Here is a 24,872-nt window from a genome sequence, read left to right on the forward strand (position 1 = left end):
GGATCAAGCGGATAGGGGTTTTCAATGGAGAAATGATGTACTTGATCCTGCCGTTACAATAAGATGGAAGATCACATGAAGTTTTTCCTCAAGCTGGAAAATTCTGCAGAAAAAAGATATCACAAGTCACTCTAAATAAAAAGAAATGCATAAAATTAACTAAAATCTTATCTATTTTTTTCTACTTTTGAAAGTTTAAAGAGGGTTATTATGCAAAAATAATTCCTTTTAGGCTTTCTATCATGTTATAACGTTCCGTCATTAAAAACATGCCTGAGGAGGTTTTAGATGTCATCCATGCACGTTTGAGTGATTTCTCAATCTCTCCTGGGCCCTATTCGAACCGTCCTTACAGTTAACTAGTTAAAGGGACACTTTGGGATTTTGGACATAAGGCCTTAGTTAGCCAGAGTGTTGGAGACACTTTTAAAAAATATTCCATCCAGTCCTTGTATTTGCAGAGGTCGCTGGTGCTAGGCTAGTGCATGTCAATGGCCATAGTTAGCCTGCCACTAAAAACAGTCTTACCCACTCCACAAAACACCCGAAGTAATTTATTATCATGCCAGACTGTTGATGTAAATGTCTTTGTTGACAGAATAATTTTAGAAGTAAAACCAACCTTGCATTTGAAGGATTTATGTCTGAGCAGCAGCAGCGAGTTGTAATTCCTGAAAGAAAAGTTTGGCAGTGGCAGACTGATATCACCTAGCACCTATCTTACCGGCAAACTAAAATTCCGCTGCTACTGAAAAAAATAGTCCCTCAACATGTGACGATTCATGCGATGCAAGGTTAGTTTTATTTCAAACATTATTCTATTAAAACATTCACATGGACAGTCTGGTGTAATAATAGATTTGTTTTCTGGTGTTTTGTGGAGTGGGTAAGACTGTTTTTAGTGGCAGGCTAACTATGGCCATTGACATGCACTAGCCTAGCACCAGCAACCTCTGCAAATACAAGGACTGGATGGAATATTTTAAAAAGTGTCTCCACAACACCTCCTCCAACACTCTGGTTCACTAGGAAATGAGGTCCTTTGTCCAAAACTCTGGAATGTCCCTTTTAATGTTAATCAAACTATCATGTCAGATTTGTCAAACTGTTATGTACAGACTTGTAATCATGTTTGTGTATATTTATGGAGAATTGTCGTGTGGGAGTGTGGGTGCCGTAGGCTTGTGGGCAAAGCATTGGACAGTTTTGAATAGGACCCGGGAGATATTGCAATATTACTCAAAAGTGCATGGATGACATCTAAAACGTCTTCAGGCATGGTTTTGATGAGGGAAAAACACACTCTGAAGGGGGAGTGACAAAACAGAAAATTATGAAAAATGCAGTGTTTTCTGTAAATATAGCATTTTCAAATCAGTAAAAGGTAGCATGGTGATCTAAATATGTTATATGTTAACAGTTAGTACCCCATAGAAGTCAAATATCCCTGTAACATTCATGCTACTTCAACAAAACCTACTCTAGCCTTTGAACACATAGAAATGCATAATTTTGAAAAATTTTGGTCAAAGATTAAATTTAAAGCAACAACTTCCCAGTAGTTTTTAAACTTTAATGGTTGACTGTTTACATTTAAACATGTCACATTTTTGTATTTTTTACAGCAATAATTACCAAAAATATCCAGCACCGAGTAGAAAATTTTGCTGCCTGAAAAGAAAAATACAATTGTGCTTAAATCTGTAGCTTCATGAAATCGCGTGAACACCAAAACATAATTGAATATTTGCAAAACAAAATTTCATAATATCACTGAATTTCACAAAAAGATATGGATCAAATTATTAAAAATTGGCGCAGCAGATTTCTATAGTTTCTATTTGACATTTACACAGTTACAAATGATGAAACTAAAACATTTAAGGTTTGAGTTGAAGAGAAATGGCAAAACTTGAATTGATGGGAGATGGGTGGTGGCACCATTATAAATAAGTAGACATTTGGAAGTTGGTAGAAAAAAACAACTTTGGTTTCTAGATCTATGCGCAACAATGAATGAAAAAGTCTAGTCTTTTTTATTTACACTTCTTGGTCGAGACGTGGAGGTGGTTTTACATGGACCCAAGTGTCACGATCGTGGTAATTTACAGGAAAATATAAGACTTAAATAAAAATGTATTCTACAATGGTGTATAGGGTCCTCAGCTGATTTAAGTTTTAATAAATATTAGAAAATTAGCTCAGTAAAATTAATACTAGTACTAAAATTCTGAAAAAAATTTGCCCTCACTGAAGACAATCTCATTAAAGCTGCACTGTGTAACTTTCTGATAGAGGGTCCGCCACCTGCTTGTCTCCATGGAAACGTTATTGCTTTGTCTAAAATGTTTAACAGCATGGCATTACAACGTATCTGTTTCCACGGAGACAAGCTTGCAACGCCTCCAGGCCAAGTTATGCGTCAGATGTGTGGATGTTTTTCGTAGTATTTTTGAGCAGTAAAACATCTGTAAATTAATAAAAGCAACACAGATGAGTTCAATGCCATACTGTGAAACTTCGAGGCAAAGCGACAATATCTCCATGGAAACAAGCTTGTGGCAGACTCCTTACCAGAAATGTTACACAGTGCACCTGTAAGTTTACAGTAAAGAAATATTTTGAATTCATTTAATAGAACATGTACTTTACTTTTACAATTAGTTATATTTTCAATTTATGGAATAGTAAAAGTAAATTTTAGAGATGCAACAGAAGGCCAACGACTGCTCGGGTTGTCAAAAGTATTGAAAATCAGACCCAAACCAATACTAGAACTAGTATTGAAACTAGATACTCATTAGAGGAAGTATCGATACTAAAAACTTCACATTCACAGGACAGAAATTAACCTTTCTTGAATAGCTTTAGTTGACTAATCATTTTATTTAGATGTTAGGAATTTATAAGGGACAAGAGCCAAAAGGAGAAGTGAGTGAGTTAGCTGGAGTTTCTATGTAAAAAGGCAGCTTAAACTCATGACATCACAAGTTGAATCTGTCTTTATATAAATACATTATTTACTAGTGCTTTTTTCTGCATAAATAGTCCCCCTGCTGGTGTAGTCTTGTGAGTGCACTTTGGGTCGGAGACACAGAGCTATGTACTAGTATTTAGTATTTGCAACCCTACTTTGTCCAGATTTTCAAACAGAATCTTGGTCAGGAGTACCTCATAATTTAAGATGTTTTGTAACCCAAAGGTCCAACTATATTTTCTGACAATTAAAAAAAAAAAAGTAAAAAAACTTCATAATCGTGCCACTTTGATCCATGTAATTCCACTCATTTTAAGGCAGAGCATTTAACATTCAAATATTCAAGTTTTACAAGTGACAGTTCAAGTTTTTTTCCTGTAAATTTTCATCTCGCGTCTTCCGCCTCTGCTCCGTTCATCGTTTCCGAGCAGTTTTTGAACTCTTCCGACTCGTTATCCGGTTGTGATTCGGCAGCTGTCTCCCAGTCCTCCTCTTCCTCCTCGTCTTCCTCCTCCGCATTGGCACTCCCGCACTCAGGTTTGGGTTTTTGCAGTTTCTGAACGTCCCGTAGTTTGGACATGGCGGTGTCGATGGTTGCCGTGGTGATGAGATTGAAGTCGTGCATGCTGACCAGGTGGAGGAGGAAGTTTCGGCACAAATCGTTCTGGGCGATGTACGGCCCGTGGAGATCGGCGAAAAGAAGGCACGCGGTGTTCATCTGGTTATCAGCGATAAACCTGCAAATCACACAAGATGAGATTTTGACATTCTTTACCTCACCATTTTTTATTTACTTTATTTTATATTTTTGCTGTCATTGTAGCAGTGATTTTGGGGACTACAGCCTCTCAAAAAATGTACTTGACTCAATTTTTTTTATGTCGCAATTTTGTCTTGCGAGATCTTGTCCCATTCCTACTATTACTGCTTTTTAAATGTAAAGGTGCACTGCATAACTTTTCTGGCAGCACCTTCACTACCTGCTTGTCTCCATGGAGATGTTACTGTTTTCCCAGAAATGTTCCATTTTATGAGATTAAATATTTCCATCTAGCACTTCTTACATTTTTTAGTAATAGAAATATTTGTAATGAATAATTCCTTCTATGAAAAGGGGCGCTTCTCCACAGACCTGAACTGTAATGTAGCATAGTGCTGTAACCTGCTTGTCTCCTTCCTGATAGAAAGAAAGTTTAATCAATACTGTGAAACATTCTAGACAAAGCAATAACATTTCCATGATGTAATATGGTTAAAAGCTCTGAAAAGTAGATTTTGTATAAAAGGTTTGCTTTTTCAGTTCCTGGAGACAAACAGGTGACGACACCAGGCCAAGTTAAAGGTCAGATCTGTGGAGTGGCAACCTGCAATCAGAATGCATGTTTTTAAGGTACTTTTTAACAATAAATGTAATGAAAAAAGGCAGGAGGCAAGCATATGGCAGATCTTCTACCAGAAAAGCTACATAAAGGTCTCACCCTTTTTCCTCCAGTGAGCTACCTGTACAAAATGAAAATGCCAGAAAGCTACTCAGATTAGCAGTTGTAAGAATTTCAGTTTGCGAGTCACGGCGAGCTTTAAATGTTGTACAGTTCCATGCCTCTGAAACAAACCTTTATCCATTTATTAATGCACAATGTAAGGCATCAAACCGATAGATTTACAATGGTAATTAATACAATTTCTGTTATTCTTGCGTACAATTCAAAAAATCCCTTAGGGAGAGGGTGGAGGGCTACAGGTTGGAGACCCCGAGCTACTTAATGCATCTTTTTTTTTACCTACTAGCTGTGAGTAGTGCAGCAGTTAACATCATTTCTGTTCTATTCTTTTCACTGACCCGTGTTTCATGACGTGGAGGTTCCAGAGCTTCATGATTTCTTTCTCTCCTTCGTTGACGTCTGTGAAATCTTCAATTTGCTGCAAAAATAAAAATACTGTTACTTTACTCCATTGTGCTGTGGAGATCAACTAGTGTTTTGGTGAGATTTTGACTACTTAAAGGTGCACTGTGTAACTTTTTTGGTTGGGGGCCTGTCACCTGCTTGATTCTATGGATATGTCATTGCTCTCTCTGAAATGTCTCACAGTATGACATTAAACAGCTCTACCTTACATTTATTAAATTACAGGTGGATTTATAGATAAAAATTCCTAGAAAAACAGGCATTCTGACTGTGAGCGGGGTCGCCTCTCCACAGATCTGACTTGTAACTTTGTCTGGAATATTTCACAATATGGTATTAAACTTTTATATCTTCATGGACACCAAACCAGACCAAAGACCCTCCACCAAAAAAGTTACACAATGTACCTTTAAATGGGATCAAACCAGGCCTGAACATTGCTGTACCTTGATAGTCTTTTCCTTGAGCCAGTCGGGGTCCCTCTCGTCCTCACTGTCTCTGTCCATCTCCTGCGCTCGAAGGGGCATGCAGCAGTCACTGTGGAAATACAGTCTGTTGTGTCCACTGATGTAGGTCCTGGTCTGGTCCCGCTCTCCGTCCTCAGACTCCAGGAACTCGGACAGACTCGGCTTTAACCTCCGCGGTCTGAAACACACAGGGGAGGAGGGAGTTAAAACTTAAAGGCTGCGACAAAGTGTAAAGAAAATATGCAAAACGTGAAAAAACTGAGGCACAGTTCACAATTATTCATAAGCCTCCTTTACCAACAGGTTTGCTTAATTAACCATAGCAACTTAAGTGCTTAACAGGCTGAGTCCACACATGTCATCGACACAATGGAGGCAATCGCTCATTGGATGCATTAGTTTCATCCCAGCTTCAGGGCCCAGAGGAGCTCAAGAAGAGCATGTCCAAAACATGTGTGTTATCTCACTTTTGTATGTGAACCTGACCAAGACCTTCCAGAGGAAACACTTTGAGGGAATGGATCATTTTATCACCATCACCAACCAAAACACTAGAGCAGAGTAAGAGTAAGGTCTTTTCAGTTGTGTTCACCTGGCTCCCCGTGGACACTGCTGTGATGCTGCAGGACACAGAGGGGGGACACTTTTGGCTCTTCCACAGGATCTGCTGACCCTCCCTGACCAGTCCTCATTAAACTGCACTAAGACCTTTGATTGAGACACAAAGGCCACTGAGAAGAGCAAATGCTGCTGCAAAACATGAATTTCCCTTGGGATCAATAAGGGATCTCTCTGTATCTCTCTCTGATCCTGGAACTGAAACCTTTTTACACAATTTGCCCTGGGCATAGACTGCAACCGGTCCAGGTGCACCTCACTGTGGGACAAGTCTTACTGCTGTGACACTCACAGAGCCGAGTTCTGCTGTGCTGTTACAGTCACTGGCTTTTAAGGCTGCACAGGGACCAGGTGTTTGGGCGATAACTATTTATTTATTAAGCAAAAAGGCTGCGGCTGCTCTGGCCTCTGGCAAAAATAGAATCCATCCAAAACTAAATACTCACAGCCACCGGACCAGAGCTGTACCGCATGCAGTCTGAACTGTTCTTAACTGTCCAAGAAACACTCCTATCTGCTAAAGTTCTACTCTAAAGTTATATTGTGTAGAAGAGGTTTCAGACCTGCAGACGAGGAGGTGAGTGACGGCAGTGCGTTTGACTGGTCCGTTCCGGCTGAAGGCGAATCCGGGCTGACTGTGCACGTCTTGAGGGTTTCCAGCGTAAGAGCCATCGTAACAGTCGTTAATGGACACTTCAATCCGAGCTCCTTTAGGGTGAGGCTGAGGAGAGAGAAAAGAATAGTAAGGAACAGCAGCAGCAGCAGTAGTAGTACTAGTACACATCCTTAACACATAGTTGAATATAAAGCATAATAACAGTAGCATTAGAAACAGAGGTATAATAGTAGTACAAATCCTTACCACATAGTTGAATATGAAACGTGAGTGTGACAGTTTGAGGTGCTTGAGGAGGCTGTAGAGTTTCCTACAGTTGATGGTGCACCAGGGGCAGTGCAGGTCGTCTCTGGCTTCAGTCTGCTGACGAGTGTTGTGGTTGTACTGGAACTGAACACACAAACCTATTAGACCAACTTTTTTTGAACTGAATTGAATTTGTGCTTCCAATTACATTCTGAATCTTGGCTTTCCATGTTCCAACAGGGTGAACTAAAGTCCCTAAATAATCCCATAACCTTCGAGCCCAAGTGACTCTTACCTGGTAGAAGATGCGTAGTTTCTGTCGTGGTTCAGATGAGACCAGCTCTTTTTTCATTTGTGCATCTGTGTTTACAGTCTCTTTAACAGCTAAAAACAAGGAAAGATAATAATAATAAATTGATACGGTGCAGCTGATGTCATCAACAATCCCTGGGGATGTAATGCTAACTGAAAGCACTGCTCTGTCTGAAGCTTCCAGTTGGAGTTTTGTCTTAACATGATTCAACCATAAAGAACTGACTTAACGGGAACTACAACAGATGAGCTGGTTTGTGCTGTTAAACAAGTCTCTCAAATAACATTACACTCACTAACTAGCACTAGCTAACAGTTTCAGTTAGACCCTTTCTTCTTTATGCTGAAAATAAACACCTAAACAGAACCGTGAATGCTTGTAATGATCACAGGCTCCTGAAAATGTTTTGTTTAATTGTATTTCATCTTTACTTTTAAGACATTTTTGGCTGTATTTATTTTCTAATTACAAAGAGATATTAACACTGATAATGCCTTTTTTTGCTGTTATACAAAATCCTTTATCATAAAAGCACCACAGACTCTTCACCTTGCGTAGGTGATGCTATTGTTTTAGTTTCATGGGTGATGTCTGGGGTCATTTCCAAGGTCACTTCCTGGTTGACTTCTTGGTTGGTGTCTGTGTTGCGAGTGGACAGAGGTTTTGCAGTGGGGGTGGGGGGAGTCTCTGAGGTGTCATTGGTCCAACGAAGAGTGAACTGAAGAGTGGGACCCTGAGAGAAGTTTTCAAATGGAGGCAAACGCTGTAGGGGGAAAATATTACAGTTAGATTCAGTTCAAATCATGGATGGGTGAAAAAAATCAAATCCTGGAATCCTGATCTTATACTCTGACATTTTATTATAATATTTTATCATCATATCATCATACGGCGTTTCACTTATTTCCTGTTTAATGTAGTTCTACACAGACACTTTCTCTATCATACTCTGAGTGACCGCTGGAGTGACAGCAAAGTGTGAACATTCTTTTTGTTGTGATCCAGTTTTTTTATGAATTAATTATTGGATTTATACAGCACCTTTCAAGACACCCAAAGTGCTTTACAGTGCATTATTCATTCACTCTACACTCAGAGGTAAGCTACTATTGCAGCCACAGCTGCCCTGGGGCAGACTGATGGAAGAAAAGCTGCCAGTCTGTGCCATTGGCCCCTTCGACCACCATCATCACTCACAAACACAGGCAAGTGCCTTGCCTAAGGACACAATGACATTTTGTTACAGGCACCCCACTGTGGCACCTGGAATTCCCATCCAGGTACTAACCAGGCCAGGTTTAAAGACTTTTATTGCTTAGGCTTTTATTCAGGTATTAATAGCTTAATTTGCAGTTGCAGTGTGATTACTTAGTTTCCCCAGTTTAAGCCAATTTTGACATAGATTTTTGGCATATTGCCCATTAATAGTTCTACCTTAAAAATAAGAACCCATAACACACACCTTTCCATCCACAGTGGTCTCCCATGTCGCCCTCTTTTTGCAGATGGGACTCTCCTCCACCTCCTGCAGAGACACCTCGTACTCCCCGTCCAGAAGCTGCAGCCGCCTTCAACACAGATGTGAACATTTAAGGAACTTCTATTTAACCTACACTTAGAAAAGATACTGTAATCAGTATCACAGGTTAAGGTAAAGGCCTTAACCCAACCAGATAAGTATGTACATATGTATGTGTGCTCTAAGTTTTCTTCTTTCCTTATTTATAGACAAGCCTCATGTGCTAGTGCAGCTGCAGAGGCTGCACTAGCACTAATTCATGACTGCTGCAGAGGATGGACTTTAGGTAGTGGCAAATCAGATAAGGTTTTCCTCTTTTCTTTTAGGTTAAGTGCTTATAGTACTCATGTGAGGCTCATTCTGCTTTGTGGTGTTTTGGTTCTCAAGACTATTATCCAGTCAAATTATAACCAACAACTTGGCCATCATATTAAGAGTTTTTGAAATTAAGAATAAACCAGCATTAAAGTTGTTCTCAGTAAAAGCTATTTTGCCCCCAGTCATGAGTTTAACATGTTCAAACCTGTTCAAACCTCATAACTGGGGTATAGATAAGTCATGTTTGAGTTTTTTTTTACCTGTTTTTATCAAAGACAGTCATCTGAGCCACAAAAGTTGTCTCTGTCTCGTCTTTGAGAGAAGAGTTCCTCCGCTTCCTGTTCACTGCTTCCTCTGAGAAATCTGAAAAACACCCAACTTTGCTACTACATTTTATTAAATTAAAGCAAAAATGTTTTCTTCTGTATTGTACAAAGAAGATTTAGATTTAGTCTTAGTCTTTTGACCACCCCATCTGTGTTAAATATTATTGGCCTACAGAATGTTGAGATGTCATCTGAAACCCATCACTTTTAGTAAACAAAATTAACACTGGCACCAGGTTGTGATTATATTTGGTGGTTGTATATCTTTATATGCAAAACTGACTCTTGTGAGCTTTAAGTCATAACTCCAAAGCTCAAAATGCTCTGTTCCACCTTGTAATGTCATGAAACATTAATTTTTGAACAGCTACCTTCGACCTTTTGTTTAATAGAGATCGGAAATTCCTGGGCTGAAATGAGCCAAATGAGTCTAGTGAAGGTGTATGGATTTTTATAACACAGTGGTGCACTTCCCATATTACCACATGACATCACAACATGGAGTATTTTCTGTTTGAGAGAAGAACTAAATATGTAAGATGTGTATGTGTGAATGAAACAAAACACAATTCCAGGTATGTTTCTGATGAGGAAAAACATTAGAACATAGATTTGAAAAAAACCTAATATGGGTCCTTTAACAAAAACAATAAGGGCACATGTTATAGCCATTGAATTTCACTCAAATTATTGTTCCATTAAAATGCCGTGTGTTATCATTAGTGACCCAAAAGAAATCTCTTGTGTGACCTCTGACCTCTGCTGTGGAGGGCATCCCCATTGGCCAGGCCGTGGTTCTGGGCAGGTCTGAAGCTGGGGCAGCAGACTCTGAAGAGCAGGGAGTAGGACTTGACCGTGTGCTGGTTTGTGGGTTCAAACTCAGAGCTGGGAACAGTGAGGGAGGCTCCAGTCTGACGGCTCTGAATCCCATAGTCTGGATTCAGGGGGACGGACTTTTTACCCGCTGGGAACTGCTTCACTGGACAACTCACATCCTAAAAATAGATGAAGAAGATGGTAAAAAGAATTATTGGGTTCAAAGTTCGAAGTGAATTCACTGCATTCTCTGCTACATCTGATCCTCTCTCCCAAACCAACCAACTTCATGTTTTCTTTCACTACATTCAGTAGTCTCCTTGGTTTTCCTTTAGCTGTCCTGATTCCTGGCAATTCCAAAGTCAACATTCAAGTTCTACCCATATATTCAGTATCCTTCATCTGTAAAGTTGCGTTCAGGCCGTGGCAGACACCTCTATTTGAACACCTTTACATTTGAGAAGAGATGCATCCATCACATCCACAGCCTCCATGATGCATGTCCAAGACATCTGTTGCTGTCTGTCAGTGCCGGTTATCCCAGTGTCTTTGTGAACCATGGCAGTGCAGGAGAGTGTGGGTTTAGTGTATTTATTATTTAAAAAAACAGCTTGGTGGCAGCGTGTCTGGATCTGTGGCCAAACTTCAAATGCATCTGAATTATGTCAGTTTCATCACTGGCTCCCGGGTCTTTCGCTTTCTTCTCCTTCTTCTGGATAATGACGTTGCTACAACGCCGGAGAGTCGTCCCTCATTGGTTGATGTGGCATGTCAAAGGTCAAAAATTCAACCTTTTCAACTCTGAAGTCTAATGCCTGTGACCTGAACGCTCAAACTGGTGACTGACGCTCAATGCCATGGTCTTAACGCAGCTTTAGTCCAATCTCTTTCCAAAGCTCGAAAAATGCACAACTAATTTATCATGTGTAAATAGTTTAGCTTTGTCTTGAAGTATTACCTTTCTCTTTTTGTGGCAAACTTTCACAAGAAGCACCTCCAAAGACACAGAGTTCTGTTCGTTCTCACTGTCCTGACACGACCGTCCTGCAAGAACAAATTTTGAGCAACTTTAAATCAACAAAAATGCTTTTATGCTGCCCAGTTCTCTCCTCTGATGTATTATAAAGAAACCAGACAAATGGCAATTTTTGCTTCTTCTATTATCACCAAGTAAACGTTCAACTGAATATATCATTGCTTAGACAAAATAGGCAATACGTTTTTACTCAAAATATTGTATTGATTTAAATGATCAAAAATAGCATTACTTGTGTGATTGCTGTATTCTTATTATTAAATCAGATTTTTTTGCAGCATCAAATTTGATCCAATATATGTATATTTCAATTTAAATTTTACTCTTTATTTCATACAATTATCATAGCATATTGACAGGCCATTCTCACCCGTTTTATGGAAGAACCCAGTGAAGGTGAGCTGCAGATTAGAGTTTAAACTGGAAAAAAATAAACAGGAAAGGTAATTAAATTTTTGTATTATTTGGAAAACGGTGGGTCTGCTTGAGTTTACTGCAGATTCTTATTCTAAATAAACAATAAGCAGTACCTCAAATTCTCCTGTTCTCCTCGAGTCTTCTCCACTTTGTACAAAAAATCATTCACCTTCCAGTTTTTCCTAAAAGAAGATAGATACAACACTATTTTTATGCTTGAAACATCTACTGGACCCAGCTACACAGATACAATCACAGCTGATGCTTGATGGAAACAAATTTAAAACCATACGTTGGAACATTCTCAAGGGTGATAAGATACATTTTATGCCATACTGTGGAAAATTATAGCTAAAGAAACAGCACGTTTATGGAAAAAGGCAAGAGGTCAAATAAAAGTCAGGTTTGTAGAGATGCAAGCCCACTCAGAGTAAGGGCACATGTTTTTTCTAAGTTTTTCAGTGCAATAAATAAAACTATTATTAATAAACATGCTTTTATTTTTATTTTAGTCTATATTGGGGCAAAAAATTACATATTGTAGCTTTAAAACTGAAATAATATAATGGCACATTGTTCATTCAGTCGGTCTTTTCATTCATGTTTAAATTCAGAAAAGTCTGCCACAAGATGAAACCTCAAGCAGCACGTGCTCTGTGCTCTGAGTCATTATGCAAAACAGCTCAACTGACATCTGAAATTCTGCGAGTCCTAACAGTAGTGCCAGGAACCAAAGCTTTTAACACTTCAGACTAGTTCTACTAATACAACTTCCAAATCTCTCTGTACATCTTTTTCATGATATACAACACACAGTACATTAGGTATTGCAATATTTTGTGGAGGTTAACAAAATTGTAAATATGTCTTGACAAGACTTATTTCAAAGAACTAAGATTTAAAAGTGCTTAGAACAGTCATTGAGTTTGAGTTATATTAACACATGACATCACAAAGTGGAACAGAGTGTTTCCCATTTGAGAGGAAAAACTGTGTTATACGTGTGAATGAAACAAAACACAACTCCAGGTCTGTTTTTGATGTGGAAACAACATTATACCATAGATGAGAAAATAGCATAATATGGGCCCTTTAAAATGGTTCAAACTGAGTGTGTTTACCCTTTGAAATAAAATGTTGCACTACAATAATAATAATTTAAAAACTGTTATTAAGGGTGTTTTCACACCGACAGTATTTGGTGCGCACCAAACGGTCCATTCGAACCAAAAGTGGTTAGTTCGGTTCGTTTGCGTTGGTGTGAAAGCGTCAATCGGACTCGGACCCGAACCAAATCAAGCGGACCGAGGTCGTTTTCACACCGCTAGTTCGATTATTTGGTCCGCACCAGGCAATAAAATTGTTATTATGTAGCAAATACACTCCAGTGTGGTCCGCGTTCACACCGGCAAACAAACCAAAACTGGTTCGATTGACGTGTCTCTGTTTCCCCCGGTAAAACAGCGATACTCCAGTTATCAACACCGATGTTCCTGTTAATACCACGGGCCGTTCTCATCTCAAATTATCACCATGAACTCATAAAACAGCAACATGTAGAACTTTGTACAAACTCACCGCATCAGCCCAGAGTTCGGGTAACAGCAGCAGCCAACAGTGCTCAAAGTAGCGTGCAGCTCCTCAGGACGGGGCTGGGGTCTGGTCCTTGGTCTTCTGTTACAAGTTCGTTGGTCAGATGGTCCGGAGGCTTCATCCTCCATGTGCTGGTTCCAAACGGTGGCGAGCAAGACCAGTGCGCAATGACTGGGTCTGAGCGGGTACGTTCCGTCGTCTGCGTGCTGTTTCTGTGCGGTAAAAGCAAGAATGCGCTGTGGACTACAGGTCCGGGCGCGCTGCTCCGGTCCTCCGCGCTCAAGAACCACGGCTGGTTCCGAGGTGGTGCAGCATCCGGACAGAAGCGTGAGTCCAGTTTGGTTTGGTATGTTGTTCTGAGCGTCCGTCCTTGGCGCATTTGGTTCTTCCCGGGGAAAGTTCTTCCTCAGGTCGAGGCTCCCCGCTCCAGCTCCTCTGAGCCCGGACTGAACTGGAGCTGCCCCCGCTGGTTCGGGACTCTGGTTTGGATCTAGTCCGACTGTATTTCTCACACTAGGCTAAAAACAGGGACTTTTTTAAGTTGTATCAATTGAATGGGCGATTGCCTATTGCCATGAAATTATTTGGTTAATTAAAGCCTAAAATAACAAATGTTGGTTGCTGCGTGATCACGGGGGAACACCGGGACTTCTCTGTGCGTGTAGGTCCCGAAGAGGGGTACGCACCCCCAATTTTGACTCACTCTGGAGCCACACGTTTGCACGTACTTGCTCTGATCTTCGTGTATTACGTTCTCAGACCGCAAAAAAGAGGTGGTCTCGGTTCGCTTGAATCCACCAAATGACCAACTTTGGTGAGGTTCCTCTGGTGTGAACGCGAACCCGGGTCCAAACCATAGACAGTATGGACAAACGGACTATTCCAAATGCATCATGGGAGGGACAAGCGTCTCCTCTGCCTGAAATGACACGCTGTACGACTCCAGCGCAGTAACAGATTATTGTCCAGACGCAGCCGCAATTCATTTTTGAATCATTTTACCAACAATGGCCAATACAGAGAATGCAATACACGAAGATCAGAGCAAGTATCAGTGTGCGAATGTGTGGCTCCAGAGTGAGTCAAAATTGGGGGTGCGTACCCCTCTTCGGGACCTACACGCACAGAGACGACCCGGTGTTCCCCGTGATCACACAGCAACCAACATTTGTTATTTTAGGCTTTAATTAACCAAATAATTTTATGGCAATAGGCAATAGCCTATTCAATTGATACAACTTAAAAAAGTCCCTGTTTTTAGCCTAGAGTGAGAAATACAGTCGGACTAGATCCAAACCAGAGTCCCGAACCAGCGGGGGCAGCTCCAGTTCTGTCCGGGCTCAGAGGAGCTGGAGCGGGGAGCCTCGACCTGAGGAAGCGCTTTCCCCGTGAAGAACCAAATGCGCGGAGGACGGACGCTCAGAACAACATATAACAAACCAAATTGGACTCACGCTTCTGTCCGGATGCTGCACCACCTCGGAACCAGCCGTGGTTCTTGAGCGCGGAGAACCAGAGCAGCGCACCGGACCTGTAGTCCACAGCGCATTCTTGCTTTTCCCGCACGGAAACAGCGCACAGACGACTGAACGTACCCGCTCAGACCCAGTCATTGCGCACTGGTCTTGCTCGCCACCGTTTGGAACCAGCACATGGAGGACAGAACCTCCGGACCATCTGACCAACGCGCTTGTAACAGAAGACCAAGGACCAGACCCCAGCCCCGTCCTGAGGAGCTGCGCGCTACTTTGAGCACTGTTGGCTGCTGCTGTTACCCGAACTCTGGGCTGATGCGGTGAGTTTGTACAAAGTTCTACATGTTGCTGTTTTATGAGTTCATGGTGATAATTTGAGATGAGGACGGCCCGTGGTATTAACAGGAACATCGGTGTTGATAACTGGAGGTATCGCTGTTTTACCTGGTGCAGACCAAATAATCGCTAGGTCGTTTTCACACCACTAGTTCGATTATTTGGTCCGCACCAGGCAATAAAATTGTTATTATGTAGCAAATACACTCCAGTGTGGTCCGCGTTCACACCGGCAAACGAACCAAAACTGGTTCGATTGACGTGTCTGTTTCCCCGGTAAAACAGCGATACCTCCAGTTATCAACACCGATGTTCCTGTTAATACCGCTGGCCGTCCTCATCTCAAATTATCACCATGAACTCATAAAACAGCTGTGTGATCACGGGGAACACCGGGTCGTCTCTGTGCATGTAGGCCCCGAACAGGGGTACGCACCCCCAATTTTGACTCACTCTGGAGCCACACGTTCGCACACTGATACTTGCTCTGATCTTCGTGTATTACATTCTCTGTATTGGCCTTTGTTGGTAAAATGATTTGAAAATGAATCGCGGCTGCGTCTGGACAACAATCTGTTACTGCGCTGGAGTCGTACAGCGCGTCATTTCAAGCAGAGGAGACGCGTGTCCCTCCCATGATGCATTTGGAATAGTCCGTTTGTCCATACTGTCTATGGTTTGGACCCGGGTTCGCGTTCACACCAGAGGAACCGCACCAAAGTTGGTCATTTGGTGCGGATTCAAGCGAACCGAGACCACCTCTTTTTTGCGGTCTCGGTCCGCTTGATTTGGTTCGGGTCCGAGTCCGATTGACGCTTTCACACCAACGCAAACGAACCGAACTAACCACTTTTGGTTCGAATGGACCGTTTGGTGCGCACCAAATACTGTCGGTGTGAAAACACCCTAAGATTCCAGACATGTTTTCTTATGCACAACCTTCTTACTTGTGTTGCCTGCTCTGCTTCTGTACTGGCCTTGTGTTGGTCCAGCGCAAGTCAGTAAAAAATGCATACAAATGAGAAAGAAAAAGATCCGGTTCCAACTGTTCACATTAAGGAACCGTTCAAAAGAGCCAATTTGGTCACAAGATGAATTCTCACAACTTCTGAAATGGAGCAAAGGATCATGGTCTATGTAGACATTATTATATGTACTTTAATATGTAAATCTGACATATTCTGACATGTAACATATTGTGTTAAATTGAATTCCATTTATTGTTGATGGGCTCTGTTGTTATATAAAATAAAAGTGAATAAATATTTCAATTAGTTTCAAGTAGCTCCAACTATTAGTACTACTCATTGCACTACAACTCTAACTACCAGAAGCACAAAAATTAATGCTACAACAACTAGCACTGTTATTGCTACTAGTACTACTACTGCTGCTGCTGCTCCTGCTACTGCTACTATAACTACTCACAACAACCTGTAATGTACTGCAAAGGAAACTGACTAATAATACATTCAGTGTCACTACCTCTGCTGCTATAGGACAGTTTTCACTCTCTTGTTTCACATGTTCAAAGTAACTAAAAGTGAATCTTGAGTTTTACCTTTTGGCGTTGTTTCTAGAGTTTCTGTGGGACATATAAGTCAAAGTCCGGTGTAAGAAAATGGGCTGCAAAGAAAGATAAAGGATATATTTTAATCTGGATACAACACTGTTTTAAAAGTGTACCATTTGTAGGGGAGGGTCCATCATACTGCTTGTCTCCATTGAAATGTTATTGCTTTGTTTAGAATGTTCCACAGTATTGATTAAACCCTATCCATCACAAGGGAGACTACACCCTACGCCACATTACAATTCAGATCTGTGGAGAGTCATCTCTATTCACAGAAGGAATTCATGTATTTTTGAGCAACAGAAACACCCGTAACGAATAAATGAATAAATGCTATAAATGGATATGTTTACCATGTCATACCATGGAACATTCCAGGCAAAGCAGTAACGTCTCTGTGGAATCAATAATTAAATTTTAAAAAGAAATACTCACAGCGATTAAATTCCTGGTGCGAAGAAATCTGTAGATCTGGGTTGGCTCTAGAAGAAGAAAGATATACGATACATAATTAGATGGTTTGGAAAAAACACAACAACTAGTACTAAAAATTACTGACTTTACATTGTTCAATTCTGGGATGCTGAAAGTATCGAGAATCTAGTCTTTCTTTCTAATCTAATCTTTCTATAGAAAGATACTAATCAATGTGAGAAAATTTAAAAAATTTACCATTCTTGAACAGTTTTTAAGAGTAATCTCGAACTTTTAAATACCAGAATAGAGCCACACAGTAACTTAAAGGTGTACTGTGTAACTTTTCTGGTGGAGGGTCCGTCACCTGCTTGTTTGGAAGGAGATGTTATTTCTGTGTCTGGAATGTTCTACAGTATGGCATTTACAGTATGGCATTTAACATATCTACCACCATGGAAACAAGCATTTGACGACAACAGGCCAAGTTACAGCAATAAATACACTTGTAACTGAAATGCAAGATGGTTACATTTAATGCCATAGTGAGAAACATTCCAGGTAAAGCAATAACATCTCATGGTAGCCCCCCCACTAGAAAGTTACATAGTGAACCTTTAAAGAACGCACTATTATTCTGTGCTTTTTTTCTCCCTAAATTGTGGTATCAAAATTATTAAAATAATCAGGCTTTTTCTTTAGTATCTAAATCAAATTTGAAATTTTAGTAATACTAGTTCAATTACTCCACAGTCATGACACAGCTGCCTTAGGGCACACTGGCAGAAACATGGCTGCCAATTTCTATCCAGTTTACCAAACAAACAGAGACTCTTCGATTAGTTACTTTCAATGGTGTATAATAATAGTTATGGTAATCAGCTTTTTTGCATGAATTTAGAAACTAACCAATAATGAAATCAAATCACACAAAATGGGTTATCTTTAGTTTACAACTGCAACTATAACTACAGGACAGCAAAATCACAAATTAAGAAGTGCTAGACCAGTGGCCAAACCGTAACAGGACTATTCCAGGTCTAATCTGGAGCTAAACCAGGTCTAAAAGTGGACTTTGTCATTTCCACTGTAGTTCTGAACAAAAAATGGTCCAAAGGAATATAGAAAACAACTAACTGACAACAAAATGAATCCGCTGCATGCACTATATTCAAATCCTGTGGTCAACTTGATAGACATTTTGTTCACGTTGTCAAAAAAAAAAAAAAAAAAAAAAAAAAAACACACTTTGGAAAATCACATTTGAATAAATCATGTATGATCAGTGGAAGCAAAGAGCCCGTTTCAGAATTTGTCTCGTCGTATTAATCATTTAGGTCATAGGTAATCATAGGTTTTTTTTTCCATCTTTGAATGAAGTGACACTGGGGAAAGTTGACATAAGACAAATTGAAGAATGACAGGAATTCACTGCGAGAGGTCCAGAGTCAGCAGAAACAAAGCTCCAGCTTCAAAAGGACAAAACTACAGCTAAAATAATACACAAAGTTAACACTAATTCATATCTAGTCATTTCACATAATATTGTAAGCTTTTCTTTGACTGAACATGGGACCACATTTTGTACTATTTGTGCTTGTACAATAACAATAATGAATTCAACTATGCCCCCTTTAGACTTGGCAAACTTACTTTTACTGAGGCTTACAAGGAAGAATTGTTATATATTGTAAAACAGGCTTGTTTAAAATTCAACCAGTTAAATTACCAATTATAATCAGTTGAAATGGCATAGTTTGCAGTAACGTTTTAATGCTTCTGTCAATTTAATGCTTAAACTTAGTAGGACACTTCAAATAGGATTTGATATAGCTGTCTGTAATTAAAAACAATAAAAATGCATTTGTCTTTAAATAATTTCACGTTGCAATACTAGACTAGACTAGTACATACTCACTGCATAAGTTTGTGTTCTAAATATTGAATTAGAAGTATATTTATAGATGAAATAGATGATTCTGTAAAGTGCTCGTTGCTTGGTGAATGTGAAAAGCGGGTCTCACTCTCGAAGGCCTGCAGGAACAGCTCGTGGTCCGCTTGAATCTGCTGCACGCTCGGCTTCTTGTTGGTAGAGGACGGCGGGTACAAACCATTCGTTTTTCCTCCAGAGCCGTAGCCCATCGTGGAGCCGGAGTGTCTGTGTGGCGCCATTGACTATTAATCCTAATAAATTAATTCTAAACACTAAAAACAAAAAACACCACGAAACGAAAAACTCGGTTTCCTTTGTCAAAACAAAAGAGCAACGCTTCCACAATCCCGTCCGCTCACGATAAATGTCTTCATTGTACAAAAAAGTGCGTAAGTTTAAACAGTTTGGTGTTTAGAGTTGGTCCAAATGTTTATCCGGTGAATCTTAATCCTTTGAATGGACGCTCAGCGCGGACAGCAGTGGGAGAGAGTGTTTGAAATGCGGGAAATTGAAACCATCCTCCGGCGAACCATCCTCCGGCTCGCTAACGCACATGCTAACTTCCTTAGCAAGCCGCTAGCTTAGCTGCAGCGCTTTGCTAACCGGCTATTGATATCCAGCTCTCCGATTCTTTTATTATCCAAGAAACGTGTCAGTTCATAGCAACAATAAGTATAATATATATTGATCAATGCCATAAAGTGATGTTAAAGAGAACATATTCATATAAGGTGTGTTTTAATTACAAACCGCCTCTTAGCACATTGTATTTTGTAAAGCTACACAAACACAACTGCGTATCCGGTTTGTTGGATTTTTGTAACATGATTTTTAAACTCACTGTAAAAGCTACGTTTGCACATACATAAATGATAATAGAAATATAAAATATCAATTTTATTGGTTGATATTAAATTATACGTCGTGAAACAAGCTTAAATCCAGTGAAATTATGAAAATAAAAACAGAGCGGTTTTATTTTGAAAGGTCTTAAGCCCTGTTTTCGCTTTGATTTGGATAACTTGACGTGATTGGCTGAAAGTTTGTGATTTCTGTTGAAAGATCCCGCCTCCGTCCTCTACAGCCAATCACAACGCGTGGTTGTGACTCTTCATTCTCTCGATGAAATAACATAAAAAGACATCTTCTATTCACAATAAATTTTATTTTATTGGACAAATCATTAATGAAGTAGTTTTGTATATTCTGATTCCAAAAGGTTTTCTTTTTTAAGGTCGTGTTTTGACCAGGCCAGAGGAACATTATTTAAAATCTAAAGCATAAAAATTATAGGAAATCTCTAAAACTAAATATCAACTGATATGGGATTCTCCATGGCCGTTTTTAATTTGATATTGTTTTTTTTTTTTCTACAGATCTGTAAAAGAACTGTGTAGTGACAGTATACAGTCACGTAGTTTTGTGTGATTTTCTTTTTGAAGACCAAAGCAAAATATCAGCCTTTGATGGAGATTTAAGGTCAATAACTGGTACATGAAAAAGGCCAAATATCGCTTAAAAACAATATATCAGTCTTTCTCCAGCTCTACATAAAAAGCTCCAATAAATAAGACAAAGAACTACAGTGTACAATATGTAAAATTATGTGATATTTATAATGAGTCATAGATATATCAAATTATTCAACCTAATACAGGTAGCTCAAATGTAACTACAAGAGAAAAAGGTTGCAGCTAGTATAAAAGTTCTTACAATAAATACAGAGTCCATAAATTATTGATTATTTCTGTCATATTGAACAAAACGTCACTATTCAACAGTAATTGCTGTGACAGGCAGATAATGGCAGAGTGAAGAGATAATAATTTTATCTACACAAAAATACAGTGCTTTGGGTTAAAATCATGATTTATTTATCAAATGGTTTCCCTTTTGATTCAAGACTTCATTTAAAACAGAAATGGTGGTACAACCAGCTTTGTATACAATGACAAAATACAATATTAAATCATGATATCAGTGTAGATCAGACAAACCTATACATTAAGTAAACTGTTTTAATAGTAGTTAACAGTCAAATCTATCCAGTGGAGCGAAGATAAAAGTCCATCTGGTGGCAGAGAGTTGAACGATAGGATGGCAATGGATTGGGCAAATTCATGACGTCTTCACTTCGCAAGAAAGAATCCAGACTGTGATAGTGATAGAAAAATGTTCTCTACTCAAATTAACTGAGTTTAGTGCTTTTTTCAGTCTCTTTTTTTCCAGTATTTCCATCTGTATATAATGAATATAATAATGATTAAGAGACAAAAATTCACAACCTTGTAAATGGTCAAAAGCTTTTCGAGCTCCTTGATGCGGTTTTCCTTGACATAAAAGATATCATAGGCCTCAAGAAAGACTTTCCAAACAGACACTGCCAACTGTATCCACTGTTGCATGATGGAGAGGAGAGGTCAGAGGCTAAAGAGAAGATAGAAGCAGATTAACTCTACTCCGAATAGACAGTTTGTAAACAAAACATTCTAAATTCAATGGAGGGGAAAGTGAATAATGTGAATAATCAGGATGGGCATTGGGCAGAACAAGTGAGTGAGCACAGTTAGAAAATACTGACAAATGTGTTTATGTTTTTAATTTTTTTCTATAGGTGATTAATCAGTCAAGCTTTGTTTCAGAGTGGGTCCATATAGAACTTTTTAAAAACAGACAGAAGACACAGCACTAATAATAAATAAAGTCTATAGATCATAAAAGTAGTTGCTCCAGTGCCTCAAGAGTTCAGAGGTGAACCTGACACTGCTCTGCTCAGGCTTTATTATTAAAACATTTATAATTTTATTTTGTGAGTCCTCGAGGTGCTTCATAATAAAGTTCATGGCGCTTATCTACAAAGATCCTGATTACAGCATTCAGTCTAAGGAAACTATTGTGCACAAACATCATACTGACACTGGTCCAATGAGGGACTTTGAGCAAAATACAAAGTGCATTTATGCAACCTGTAACTTCTTAAATTTACTTGTACTGTAACTGGACCATAAGTGGGCAATATAGAGTGGTGTCCAGTAACCTAAATAATAAACACACTCAGACATAAGACTGGGTTTAACCAACGCTAATTCCGGCCTGAAGTCAATGGAGCAATGACATCATGGAAAATGGGCTAAATGTGTTATCTTTTTTATGATCGGATTAATCGAGAGAGGAGCGCACGGACATGAGTTTGATTTGGGACACAGAACTTTTCCGGTCATTCTGATATGAGGAGTGAGAGGAAAGAAACGACTCCCCCTCCTCTCCTGTTTGCTCCCCCTCCTTTCCTGTTCGCTTTGTGATCAGGGAGAAGGCTGGCTGCGGAGTGTGGAGCCTGGTTAATATGGGCCGAGGAATCACGCAGGAAAGTGACGTCTTGTTCTTCTTCACCAGCCCCTCCATCCCCAAAGATCTCGGGTTCCTCATTCAGACTCTCATCATGCTAGCCAAGTATCATATACACAAAACCAAATGGACCCAAAATAAACCAAATGTTCATCAGTATAATAACGAAATCCAGCAATATTTTTGAAATAATAAAACAGGTCCAAAACAAAAAAGCGGTTAAAACATATAATATTTGTAAGAAGTATTTATAACAATATCACTCTCCCCTACATCTTGATAAAACTCTTTAATTGATCATTTGATTTAGTTTGTGGTATCATCTTGTTTTTTGTTCAGTTTTGGTTTCTTCTTGGTTCGTTCTGCTCTCCTGTATAATCAACTGTGAACCACCACCGTACTGTATAAGTTGTCTATATGTCTGTATGTACCTGAATATATATAAAAAAAAAAATAAATAAAAAAAAAGATGATAGAATTAAGGAGCACAGACAAAAACTCACTGAAAACCAGTTTATTCTCAGAGTCCAAACCAGCGTCTGTCTGTGCGTAAAAGCTGCACTGCCCCTCACAACAGCCACATGTGCAACATCATTAGAATGAAATAATGGCCATAGGCTTTTATATGGTTTGTGCCCTTTTGGTGAGTTGGGGATTCACGCGTATATGACCATACCGGCTGGTAAAAGTCTCAAACGACACGCGAATATTAAGGTCACTTTTTCAACTGTACCAGACAGAGACAGGTGTTCTAACACAGGAGGGTGATGCACGTGCTTAAACTTTTGGCTAAACTTTTCTTGGACACAGAGGTAAAATTATTTTGCCAGTTACCCAGGTCCTGACCAGGTTTGTGCCCAGGCGCTTGCTATACAGCACCTCTGCGCTACATCTGGTTAGTCACTTTGGACTTTGGAAGGGGATGGCCGGGCAAGATGGCGGAGGGTTCAGACGCTCAGTAACCGCTCTCTGGTGCAAAACCTGAATAAATTCAAACTGGACCAATATTCATAGTTGAGATTAACTCCCTGACAATTTCTGACAACACATTTACCTTCGCTAGGACCGGAAAAAGTTACACTAAAAGCTGGTAAACTTTTATCTACTGGTACTGATGGCCAAAGCTAACGCTAAGGGAATGGCTAAAGCTAAAGCGCTCGCCTCCCATGACTACTGTGGGCTTATGGAAATGGAAACTGACACTAAAGGAGCCAAGAACGCCCTATCCTCACCTACGAAACCTCCGCAACCTCAAAAAAAGATTAAGCCGAATGATATTGATGTTCTTTCCTCATCGGAGCCACCGTATGTTGCTACTGTTTTGGCGGCAATCAAGACCCAGTCAGACCAGATACAGGACCTCCGAGTGCTGCTGACCGACGTGCAGAAAGATCTAAAAGAAAACACGCTGACCCTAACTAACCTCACCAAATCTGTAGAGTACAACTCATCACAGATAAAAGATTGCAAGGAAAAAAATAGAAAGTTGGAAAGTGAAGTAATCCATCTTAAAGAGAAGAATGCAGATCTAGAGAAAAGGGCAGCAGAGGTAGAAAGTCGAATGGCAGAAGCAGAGAGGTACAAGAGAAGGTGGAATTTAAGATTAAACGGCTTAAAGGAAGACAAAGGGGAGAACACTCGAGATCTTGTTGTAAGTCTTCTCTCAAAGATTGCCCCACACTGGAAGGAGAAAATGGGCTTCATCCTGGACTCTGTGCATCGCGTGGGTCCACACACTACCAACCACCCAAGACAGGTCATCATGCAGTTCACCATGAGAATCTACAGGGACGAACTGTGGCGAGTGACAAAAAACAATCAAATCTGCAAAGACCTTAGCATCCGCTTCGTGGAGGATCTCAGCAAAGAAGATCGAGAAGCAAGAAAAGCAGTCTGGCCCAAAGTGGAGCAAGCTAGGAGGGAAGGTCACAAGACTATGTTTCGTGGTCCTTATGCCTACATCAACGGTCAGAGGGTTGTGCCTTAAATCAAATGGTCCTGTTGGTATATTCTATTAAAAGTATTCAGGGTTTTGCTACCACCTTTTTGCTGGTATCACTTTTGAGAACTTAGTTGTTTGTTCTACTGTTTACAGTGAATCACTTTTGTTCAGTATTATATGTTTGATATTAAAAGTTCAATTTCTCTTTTATCTGTAAATGCAAGGGGCCTTAGAGATTTAACAAAAAGGAAAAGTCTCTTTTTATTTTGTAAGGGGAAAAAAGTTAACTTATTTTTTCTGCAGGAAACACACTCAAAGGAAGATGATGTTTCATTTTGGACCCAACAGTGGGGTGATAAAGCCTACTTCAGTCATGGCACTTCCAGATCAGCAGGGGTAGCTATCTTCCTAAAAAATTTTGCCGGCCAGATAATTTATAGTATGGCAGATGATAATGGCCATTGGCTTATTCTTATTGTAAATATTGACAATGTCAATTTGATATTGGTAAATGTCTATGGGTACAATAATAAAAATGACAACAAACAATTATTAAAATGAATTAATTTTACATCTGGACCACCTAAAAGTGGCACATTTAACTGAGAATATATTATTAGGGGGAGATCTGAACTTGGTCAATGATGATTTTTTTGATAAATATCCCCCCCAAATTCACCTCAGC

At 39.7% G+C, this 24,872-nt stretch overlaps 1 protein-coding gene across 2 annotated transcripts; it reads right to left on the reverse strand.

Annotated features, from left to right (window-relative positions):
* Window positions 1-1,559: 1,559 nt before the first annotated feature.
* Window positions 1,560-19,496, reverse strand: LOC110160996 (polycomb protein suz12-B-like). 2 transcript variants are annotated; one of them, XM_020925706.2, is made up of 16 exons: window positions 18,992-19,496; window positions 16,989-17,035; window positions 16,542-16,606; window positions 11,690-11,758; window positions 11,530-11,579; window positions 11,082-11,167; window positions 10,065-10,302; window positions 9,242-9,344; window positions 8,607-8,712; window positions 7,694-7,907; window positions 7,127-7,215; window positions 6,832-6,975; window positions 6,533-6,690; window positions 5,331-5,529; window positions 4,818-4,897; window positions 1,560-3,714 (listed from the first exon to the last, which is right to left on the reverse strand). In XM_020925706.2, the coding sequence occupies exons 1-16, from the start codon at window positions 19,137-19,139 to the stop codon at window positions 3,363-3,365; spliced, it is 2,148 nt and encodes a 715-aa protein (XP_020781365.1). In that variant the 5' UTR covers window positions 19,140-19,496; the 3' UTR covers window positions 1,560-3,362. The 2 variants fall into 2 exon arrangements, with proteins under 2 accessions (XP_020781365.1, XP_055008769.1); XM_055152794.1 differs by lacking the exon at window positions 18,992-19,496 and adding an exon at window positions 18,886-18,904.
* Between the last annotated feature and the right edge of the window lie 5,376 nt (window positions 19,497-24,872).

This window comes from Boleophthalmus pectinirostris, unplaced genomic scaffold, assembly GCF_026225935.1.
Source record: "Boleophthalmus pectinirostris isolate CB_2022bp ecotype Guang Dong unplaced genomic scaffold, ASM2622593v1 HiC_scaffold_17, whole genome shotgun sequence".
Taxonomy (NCBI): domain Eukaryota; kingdom Metazoa; phylum Chordata; class Actinopteri; order Gobiiformes; family Gobiidae; genus Boleophthalmus; species Boleophthalmus pectinirostris.

Coding starts and splice junctions, on each gene's coding strand:
- LOC110160996 (XM_020925706.2), bottom strand. CDS start 19,139: ATGGCGCCACACAGACACTCCGGCTCCACGATGGGCTACGGCTCTGGA. Junction 16,607..16,988: donor GCACCAGGAATTTAATCGCT/GTGAGTATTTCT, acceptor CTTTCTTTGCAG/CCCATTTTCTTACACCGGAC. Junction 7,216..7,693: donor AATAGCATCACCTACGCAAG/GTGAAGAGTCTG, acceptor CCTTGTTTTTAG/CTGTTAAAGAGACTGTAAAC.